The sequence below is a fragment of the Nansenia antarctica genome (genome assembly GCF_963989245.1).
Source record: "Nansenia antarctica genome assembly, chromosome: 12".
Taxonomy (NCBI): Eukaryota; Metazoa; Chordata; class Actinopteri; order Argentiniformes; family Microstomatidae; genus Nansenia; species Nansenia antarctica.
In genome coordinates, this window is record NC_137682.1 from 20,236,700 (window position 1) to 20,247,449 (window position 10,750).

General features: G+C 42.5%; 1 protein-coding gene across 1 annotated transcript; it reads left to right on the plus strand.

Moving 5' to 3' along the window:
- Positions 1–617: 617 nt before the first annotated feature.
- LOC308168989 (polyadenylate-binding protein 1A-like) lies at positions 618–2,241 on the plus strand (the record flags this gene model as incomplete). The annotated part of the gene is made up of 3 exons (XM_080543627.1): positions 618–1,457; positions 1,576–1,936; positions 2,063–2,241. 3 exons carry the CDS (start codon positions 618–620, stop codon positions 2,239–2,241), a joined length of 1,380 nt encoding a protein of 459 aa, XP_080399753.1.
- Between the last annotated feature and the right edge of the window lie 8,509 nt (positions 2,242–10,750).

The following is a 10,750-nucleotide window of genomic DNA, read 5'->3' on the forward strand; positions in this document are numbered from 1 at the left end:
GTGGATATAAATGGTGAAACCAATCTGAAAAAAGAAAACATTAAATTAAAGCAGAGCATTTCTACTTTAACCTCATAGTAACTCATCAAACTGTATATGGAGCTATATGAAGATATAATGTGTCCTCTTTTCAATCCTTATGGAGGGCACTGTAATGTACAGCAGTTCAGAGTGCACCAAAATGCTATATATATATATATATACACACTGTATACTGTATATATTATATATGTTTTTCTTTTCTTTATTTTTCTTTTCTTAAAACTATTTTGAGATTAGTCTTGTAAAACGAAAGGGCTTTATAAATGTAACAAACAATGATGATGGAGAGAATAATGTTATTATACAACCCGAACCCTAAAAGGGATTTGGGGTGCTGTCTATGGTCCTTGAGAAAAAAATTACTGAAGGTAGAATTCTACCTCTAAGTGAACTTGAAATAGATCTCTATGGATACCTGTCATAGTCAGTTGACATGGTTAAGATGTAACAAACAGTGGACCACACAACTGGGGTTCTAAATAATTCATTTACCTACAATTCCTCTGCGTAGAGCACACATTTTAACATTTTATTAGCACAAATAATTATATTACTTGCATTCATTTAATATTAATATGGCGTTGTATGTTGGAGATCTCCACCAGGATATCACTGAGACAATGTTGCATGAGAAATTCAGCTCCGCTGGTGCAATTATCTCCATCAGAGTGTACACGGACAAGATCACCCACCGATCCCTTGGGTATGCCTATGTCAACTTTCAACAGCACGCTGACGCAGAGCTTGCCCTGGACACCATGAACTTCGATGTCCTCAAAGGAAGAGCTATGCGCATCATGTGGTTTCAGCGTGACCCTTCACTGAGGAAGAGTGGGGTAGGCAACGTCTTCATCAAGAACTTGGAGGAATCTATTGACAGCCAGGCCCTCTACGACACGTTTTCTACATTTGGAAAGGTCCTCTCCTGTAAGGTGGTTTGTGATGAGAATGGCCAATCTAAAGGCCATGGCTATGTGCAGTTTGAATGCCAGGAGGCTGCTGAGAGAGCCATTAAGAGGCTGAATGGCATGCTGTTCAATGACAAATTAGTGTTTATTGCACACTTCAACGAACGAGAGGCTGAACATCGAGCCAGGGCCAGAGAGTTCACCAATGTGTACATCAAAAACTTTGGAGAGGATATGGATGACCAAAAACTGAAGGAAAAGTTTGAAATATATGGACCAACCCTGAGTGTCCGGGTCATGACTGATGACAATGGTCAATCCAGGGGTTTCGGCTTCGTCAGCTTCGAAAGGCATGAGGATGCCCAGAAGGCCGTTGACAACATGAATGGTAAGAAGATCAATGGGAGAAAGGTCTATGTGGGCCGTGCCCAGAAGAGAGGAGAGCATCAGACTGTGCTGAAGCGCAGGTTTGAACACATGAAGCATGAGCGTATGACCAGATACCAGGTTTGTGGCCTCCAGTTCTCTGATACTAACACAGAAGTTGATATTACTTATACATAGTTATTGTTGATGTATTTGAGGTATGAAAAACATCTCACTGAACAGGGTTTCTCTCTACCAGGGTGTCAATCTGTATGTGAAGAACCTGAATGATTGTGTGGATGATGAGCAGCTGCACAAAGAGTTCTCCTCCTTCGGAACAATCACCAGTGCAAAGGTGATGATGGAAGGTCAACGCAGCAAGGGCTTTGGCTTTGTGTGCTTCTCTTCCCCTGAGGACGCCACCAAGGCTGTGACTGAGATGAACGGCCGTATCGTGGCCACCAAGCCCCTGTATGTGGCCCTGGCCCAGCGCCAGAGACCTGAGCACTTCCAGAACATGCCCAACACCATGCATCCATTGGATCCTTGGCCTCAGACCTTCAATGCCATGATGCAGATGCGCTCCCAGGTGCCCCGTATGGTGACCTCTCAGCGAATGGGTCAGTATACAGTATTTAGTGAAGCAGCCCTGCACATAGGCACACAATGTGTGACTTGAGACAAGATCACTAACAGAACATTTATCATGAATATGCCTTTGATTATGAGTATTCTCTCCATCTCAGCTTCCCAGGCCCTGAGACAGTGCCCTGCCAGTGCAGAGGCAGCTACAGGCAGAATGCGCCCCATGCCCCAGCATCTGGAGGCTCCAGAGTCCCAGCGCTCCAAGGTGGATGAAGTGGTCGCTGCGCTAGAGGCACACTGGGCTAAGGAGGCTGCGCAGAAGTCTGGCCCAAACATTTAAGACGAGGGATGGAGATTTGGGCTTTGAAACGTGTTTCACAGAAAAACATATATAAATATATTTTAACCTTGAAAAAAAAAAAGCAGTACAAATATTGCAAAATTAATTTTAAAAATGTTTCAAAAATGTGTACATGATTGAGTCTGTGGCTCCCAGGCTTTGGAATGCTCTGCCCTTGGATCTTAGATCAACTGGCTCGGCCGAGGCTCTCAAAAAACAGTTAAAGACTTATTTTCACTTGTTTGCCTATTTTAACCTGTTATGACTTTCGCTCTTTTATTATGTTTTATTATGTTTCTTCTTTATTATGTTCTCTACTATGTAAAGCACTTTGTGACCCTTGGTCTGGGAAATGTGCTGTACAAATACATTTTACTTACTTACTTTTTTTACTCTGCTATGTTTAGAAAACTGTAAACCCGCATGAAATTCCCGCATTGTTCCTAATGTCAAATGCCTTAAAGCTTATGGACTTATTCAAATTTAAACTGGCACAGTTAATGTATAAAGCAAAGAGTCATGAGAGGGATAAGGGATATCATTTGAGAGGTAACTACGGTACAACTTTAACAAGGGTTATGCTCGCACCAATTAAAAAGAGTTACCATGTGGAATGGGCTAGATGAAAAAATGAAGGAAAACATAAATATTGCTCTATTTAAAAAAAGGTTTAAAGGAATGATTTTTGTTAACTACCAAAATGAGGAAAGGGAAGTTTGTTAATCTTCTGGATACTAAGCTGTGGTTTTCTTTGTCTTTTTCTTTTGTATTACATTGCGGATACTGATGTTTGTTATTTATTTATTTTGTTGTTTCAGTATTAAGAATGGAAAATTATGTTTATTTATTTATACAATTATTAGTACTGTTGATACTGTAATTTATGTATTAATTAATGGATTATATAATTTAAGTATTATTGTTCTCACTTGAAAGTGCTGGATAGAGGTAGGACATGATAAGCGTAGGCTTCATCCTACTCCCTTTCGAACAGTGATACCTGTACTCTTCGTATTAGTTATTTGTTCTTTTATTATTTTAAATCATGTTCGAAATGAAAAAAGATTCATTCATTCATTCAAATGTTCTTTGTTCATGTAAAAAAAAAAAAAAAAACGCATGAAATGCGCTCCCAGTTTATTTTATCTTAGTGTCAGTGATCAGTTTTTTTATTTCAACTCGTTAATTAATTTCATTTTGGAAAGGAATTTTGGATGGTCCACCCCTCAAGGCACTAATTACAGTTTTTTCCAATTGCTAACACAATAAAATGACATGCATAGCACAATTATTTACACACACAGAGAGCAAAACCACTTCTCAAGTCTCCAAAACTCTAAACACATTTTGCTATTCAAAATGGCACTTTTTAAATGAACTGAACACGGTTCTCTGCCTAAGACACAACAATCTGACATAAAGACATGTTTGCCATTTCAAAACACTGCCATTCAAAATTACACTACATGAGCTAATTGGCCAATACATGTGCCACCTTGCCAAACTCCTCAATGCTTAATTGGTACGACTTCAATCAGGAAGTAAGCACTATAAAAAGACCACAGGTGAGCACCTTTCTTTTTACAACAACAATGGAAGACGTTGCAGAGAGAGGAAGAGGAAGAGGTAGGGTGAGAATAAGAGGGGGAGGAAGAGTGAGAGGTAGGGGCAGAGCTGGTAGAGGAGGTCATGGCCAAAGAAGACAACAACGTTCAAATGAAATCAGAGGAACCTTAGTTGATCACGTCATCAACCATGAGCTGACAATGTGAGAGGCTGGACAGAGAGTGCAGCCCAACTTGAGCTGTTTTACTGTCGCCTCTGTCATCCGGACATTTAGACTGGAGTACAGGTATGTAACCAAAATGTCTTTCACACTATGTAGTACACTCCATGTCACATGTCAAGTGTATCAGTTGGCTAACACCTGTTTACTTCATAAATGGTTGATGTCATACACTAACTGTACACGTTTCCTGTACAATTTACTCTTCTGTGGGGGAAATATCTTTAGGCTGCATTGTCCAGGCCCTATCTTTTTTTGTTTTTGTTTTTCTAAAGGACTGAGAGACGCAACCATGGTGGAGGAAGGGGCCAAATCCGCTGTGCATATGTTGCACTGACTTGTTTGGTGAAAAATAAAAATAAAAATGTTTCAACACCATGTGTGTGTATCTGCAAATATTTCTGTGCATGTGAACAATCTGAAGAAGTCTCTACAATGTGAACTATTTTAGTATTATGGCAAAGCATACTAAAGATGAGAGTGCTTTTCATTAGGCCCAACAGTGTGTAGTTGGTTCAACAAAAATCTGGTACTATGAATGAAGTGTGTGCCATTTGGTGCAAAAGTTTGAATTGGATAATGCTATATGTCGTTTTGGTTGCAGTGCTTCATTTTGTAGGATATATGAGGTATTTAGCAGTTTGGGTGTGTGGTTTTGTGAATTGTGTTAAGTATTTTGATAAAACCAGCCTAGTTAGCAAAATTGTGTTTTAGCAATCAGGAAAAACTGTAATATATTGACCAGATAGTCCAGTTCTAAAATGTTTTGATTATCTGATGATAATTTCCTTTCACATGAACATTGACGTTCTTCATACAGCCCTATACCCTCTCGGCCCCTAGTCAGGTAATTTAACACATATGACTTACTAATACTATTTTATTTAGGATCCAAAGAGTAGATCACTCTTGAGTGTGTTCCATGTCTATTTGTCTATGTGATGTGTTGGATGCTATGTTATTTAGGTCAATAACGATTGATCAGCATCTAATCTAATCTATCTGTATACAGTAGTAAGACAGTTTTGTGTCGTTATGGTAACCATATGGATTTCCTCTAAAAACAAACGTGAAACCGATCGATCCAAATAGACCCAAAGGTGGAAAGACTAGATGAAGTGTCATCTTGACAAGTGAGCCACTAAAGAAAAGGGAAAAAGCTTCTAATGAAATGAAAAAGAGAGATGTTCAATTTCAGTTCTTTTAACATTTAAGTAATTTAGCAGATGCTTTTATTCAAAGCGACTTAGAGTAAGTACATCTGTCTAAAGTACAGTAAGTGAATTAACGATACATTAGTCATGAGTCAAGTGCCATCGGCAATCACAGTGCTAGAGAAAGGAAGAAAATTAGTCATTTTTCTTCAAAGGGTAATGTAAGGGGGTAATGTAAGGGTGTTAAGGGGGTGGAGAGGTCTTAGGAGGATTATATTACACATCATCAAGTGATTGACCTCTACTCTGAACTGCATGCAAATGGTCTGAAGCTAATATCCTATTCTAAATGGAACACCCCTCTGTTATGTTCTGCCACTAGATGGCAATAAGATATTACATTTAGACTGAAAATAAACCATGGACCATTTTCACAGATACAAGTTCTACTATGCCATATCACTTAACATAGTTGAGTGTAGTGAAGATGCCCCCACATGTATGTATGGTGTCAGTTTACTGGGGTAACTGCATTATGTGTAGGTATCACAAACATTACATTTACATTTTTGGCATTTAGCAGACGCTTTATTCCAAAGCGATTTACAATCGATACATTTGACTAAGCAAGTGAATCATCAATTCACCAGTTGTAGCAGGAAGAGTAATCTAGCTCAGGCCAGGGGCCATTGGCAGTCGTCGTGATAGAAGAAAAAAGAAAAAAAAGGTTTTCGTTTTTTTTAGACACTGAAGAAACAGTACAAGGGGGGCAGTAGAAGTCTTAGGAGACACAGTATAGGGGAAAATCGGGTGTCTCAGGAGGAGCAGTTAAGGTGTAGCCTGAAGAGATGGGTCTTCAGTCTCCGACTCTGGGGAGTGACTCTGCAGTTCTGACAGCCGCGGGCAGCTCATTCCACCAGTGTAATGAAGAGACGTGATCGGGCAGCATGACTGCCGCGTCGGCGTAGAGGTGGTGGGGCCAGTTGGACAGCAGAGGTGGAGGAGCGGAGTGAACGGGCTGAAGTTTGGGCGGTGACCATTGCCTGCATGGACTTATCCTAACTACACCACAGAACCTACCAGAACTGGTCAATATAAACCATTGATTGGTTTCAGAAACCTCCCCTTAGTACAACAATTATCCTCTCAACTCCTGTCCTCTCCTCCTGGTACCCCCTGGCCTACATTGCCCTGCCCTCTGCCTCTATTGCTCTCCTCCCTGGTGAAGTGTGTGTGTGTGTGCGTGTGTGTGTCGGTGGGTGGGTGGGTGGGTCGGTGTGTGTGTGTGTGTGTGTGTGTGTGTGTGTGTGTGTGTGTGTGTGTGTGTGGGTGTGTGTGTGTGTGTGTGCGTGTGGGTGTGGGTGGGTGTGTGTGGGTGGATGGGTGTGGGTGTGAGAGAGAGAGAGACAGACAGACAGACAGACAGATACTTAGTATTTCGACTCTTCCCTTCATCCTTGCTGAGCCCAGCTCCCTCTCTTCTGTGAAGGCTGTTTGTCCAGCCTGCTCCCAGTGCTGACAGACAGACAGCTCCCGGACTCTGTGGAGAAGGAATCTACAGAGAGGGAGCCTTTTACTGGTCCGTCCACTACATACCTCGGTTGTAAGGATTCTAATAAAGCCTATTTTCAGTGGAGCTCTGGGGGTAGACTGCATTTTCCACTGCCTTTCCTTCACAAGAGATGGATGTAAAAATAAGGAAATGGTGTTTTGGAGGCAGAGGTGAAATGACTGAAATGGTTTATCCTTCTTATCAATGTTTTTTAGCAAAAGCGATTCAGCCCGAAGCACCAGCTGCAATTCCTCATGAAAGAGACTTTTAGATGAGGGTCGAGAGAACATTTTCTGCTGGTGGTGTGCACTATAAATCAAATACAAGGTTTTTACTCCGAATTATTTTGTTCCATGCTCGACTCCAGCCTCCAATCTCCCAGCACCTGTATACACTAGTCTAGCCACCATACCAGTTGATTCACAGCTGTTCTTATACGTGTCTGTTGTGCAAGTATCTGTCTATCTCTCTCTCTCACACCAACCCACCCACCCACCCAACCACCACCCACGCACACGCACACACCCACACACACCCACACCCACACTCACACACACACACCCACAGACACACACACACACACACACACACGCACACACACACACACCCACCCACCCCCCCCGCCACACACACACACACACACACACACACACACACACACACACCCCCCCGCCACACACACACACACACACTTGAGGTGAGATAGGGAGAGAGGCTCTTAAAGCAGCTTGCCATAAACGTAGTATTCTGTCCCCCAATCCAGAGTCCCCCCCGGTAGACATGATTAATGTTAATATTAGACCACAAGATCAAACGGTTCGAATTATTCAAATTCCCTCTCAAGTTTGCTCTTGAGTGGCCTTTTCAATGTTCCATTAAAGCTACACGCACTTAGATCAGAAATGATTGCAATCAACACAGAGGAAGGGGGAGAGAATGCCTGTTTGAAGAAAAGAACCCACACACTCTTGCTTGATTACTCTTCAGTCCACACTACACGGGATAGACGACAGCTCCACTCACAACAGAAGCCTGGAGCTTTTAAACACGTCTATGTTCAGATCCAATTAAAGTTTGCAGTAGAGTTTGACAGCTCAGCCCCCTTAGAGATACACAGTGCACATCATGTGTATGTCTGGATGCATATCAGTGCGAAATGTGATCCAGACTCAATAAACACAGAGGTATGTTTGCTGTTTGCTTGGAGGAGACATCCTAGGGAAGCAGGTTTCATGTGGCAGATGCTGAGGGATTTGAGGGGCTTTTCGACTGGTATGGCAGGCGGACTGGAAACTCACTCGCTGGCAGACTTGTCAAAGGAAAACAAAGGTGTGTTTTTTAGAACAGCACTTGACAGGGACGCACTGACAGAGTGTGTTAGGATCCCAAAGCCAAGTGCAAGAGGTCAATGTGTCTGGTGGCAGAGGGGTGGACCACACACACACACAAAGACACACCCAGACACAGACACACACAGACACAGACACAGACACAGACACACACACACACACAAAGACACACCCAGACACACACAGACACACACAGACACACACAGACACACACACACACACACACACACACACACACACACACACACACAGACACACCCAGACACACCCAGACACACCCAGACACAGACAACATTGTTTAAACAACATTATTTATTATTTCAAATGTAATCAAAACGACAGTAGTTACAGAAATTACAGACAGCTAATGGTACTGTGCGATGTCGAGTCGAGTCTCTCATCGCATCCTACAGAGACTTTTGTGATAAGATCAGAACAAACCTCTGGATCACAGTTTAAAGAAGAGAATCCGATTCTCCTTTCTCCTCCATCTTGAGCTGGGACAAACACTGCGGAGCAACACTTGTAATCTGCTGAGTTACACTGTTCGCTTCAACTCCTAACGTCTGACTGAAGGAACAGCACACCGCAGTAAGAAGTGTATCCTATCTCAATAACTGCACAATGTTGCTTTTCTCAATCTCCAAAAAGCATGTTAAGATAACGTCGGGCGGGTGAAAGCAATCAGTCCAGTTCAGTGATGCAAGTGATTGATAAAGGCTTTGTAATAAAACAAACCCCGAGCAGAAAGTGTGGGGTTGTGATCAGCGTGTCTGTCTTAACGCTCGGCTTCCCTGAACCCCCCCCACTCCTCCTCCTCCACCACCACCCCCCCGATCCACCACTGACATGTTTGTTTACCAAACTCTCAAACCCCCAGTTCCTTCACAGTGGTCATAAAAACATTTGCAGTTTCAGGTGGGCACAGCATATAACAAGCAGATGTTTCAAAGTGCTTACAAAGAGCCTCTCTCAGTCTGCCTGGGGGGTGGGGGGGACAGGGGGACGGGGGGACGGGGGGGGTCAGTTTGTATCTCAAAGAATGTCTGTAGGCATGGAAAATCCAGGGGTCCTCCCCAGTCCATCCCCTTGGTCCTATCCGCTCTTTAAAGCTGTTTTGGATGTCTATGTTTATGGCCGTGTCGTAAAAGTATTGGGCAGAGGGGCTTGGAAGTGAAGTACTGTCTGGTGCAGAACTCTACTTTAGAGAGGAGTGGGCTTGGCCTCGATAACTTTACCTCAGAGTTTCACAACAAGGACTGCTTATGAATAAGGCAGGGGGGAGGTGTATAGTTTGAGAGCAGATGAGATCATTTATTTTATTTCAAAGCGCGCCTCTGCGTGCGTCGGTCTGACTGGCTGAGGGGCTGTGCTAATGGTGGTGAGCTGGTTTGATGTGGAGTTAGGTGGAGAGATAGAGACTTGGACGGGTCAGACTAACTAAGTCAGGGAGGTCTTGAGGGGGATATACTGGAGCAGTATGCTGTCAGAGTAAATGTTATGGTGTGTCTTTGGTGTCAGTGCAATGGCAAATGAAATTCCCTAAGAAATTCACTCCATGATTATCATGACAGATTAAAGAAAAATGAATGGATGTGACATTGCACATTTGAGATGATTTTTCAGGAGATTTCATTTATTCAAAAAAGTTTGAATAGTACAGTGCGCACTATCAGAGTCCAAGGCATGTTTCCCAGATCAATCTACAGTTGTTTCTGTTTCTGTGTCTTGGTATATGCAGTAATAAAAATAATCATTTTGTTTGATTTGATTTGATCAATTCATGAAAGCCTTGTACTGTATATTGATCAGCAACAGCAGGTCGGCAATGATTGAAACAATATTTCACATTTGAATAAAAAAATGGGAAAACAGAGGAAAAAAAGGCCACTCAAAAGAAAAACAAAGTAGTATTCTAATATCATATGTACGTTTGTTCATTAATAATAACCTGAATCTGCAAATGTTTTGAGAGTCAATCTGCAAAGGCCCAAGTATGTGTGTGTGTATGTACACATACACACACACACACACATTGTTATGCTCTGCTTAAATTACATGGACTAGCCACCCAATCATATCAACAGCAGATCAAACTGCTATTGGAAACCACACTTTTTACCAGAAAGCAAAATCCAGGCCAAATCAAGTCAGGTATACCTATGGCCCACACTTCTCATAGACTCATGGAAAAGTACCTCAGATCAACCAATGAGCATCAACTACACCAGCTCAAACACACCCACCTACAAGCAGGTGGATATCCATTCACACTAAAACCACCCTCTCTCTCTTACACGCACGTACGCACACACGCACGCGCACACACGCACACACACGCACGCACACACACACACACACACACACACACACACACACACACACACACACACACACACACACACACACACACACACACACACACACACGCACACTCACAAGCGCCTGTCTTGCAACTTTGCATTAGTACCACAAGTCAAATGAAATAAAGAAATATGTGCATGGAAAAAAATACATTGTGCAAAAAATGTTTGAGCAAACTCCAGTCAAGGAAAAAAAATTGGCCCGGCAGTACTGAAAACACAGTAAAAAACCCCACCACCAACAACAACAATAGCATAGGTTAAAGGAGCAATCAAACTTTATGAGAAGAGTGTGCCCATCACCG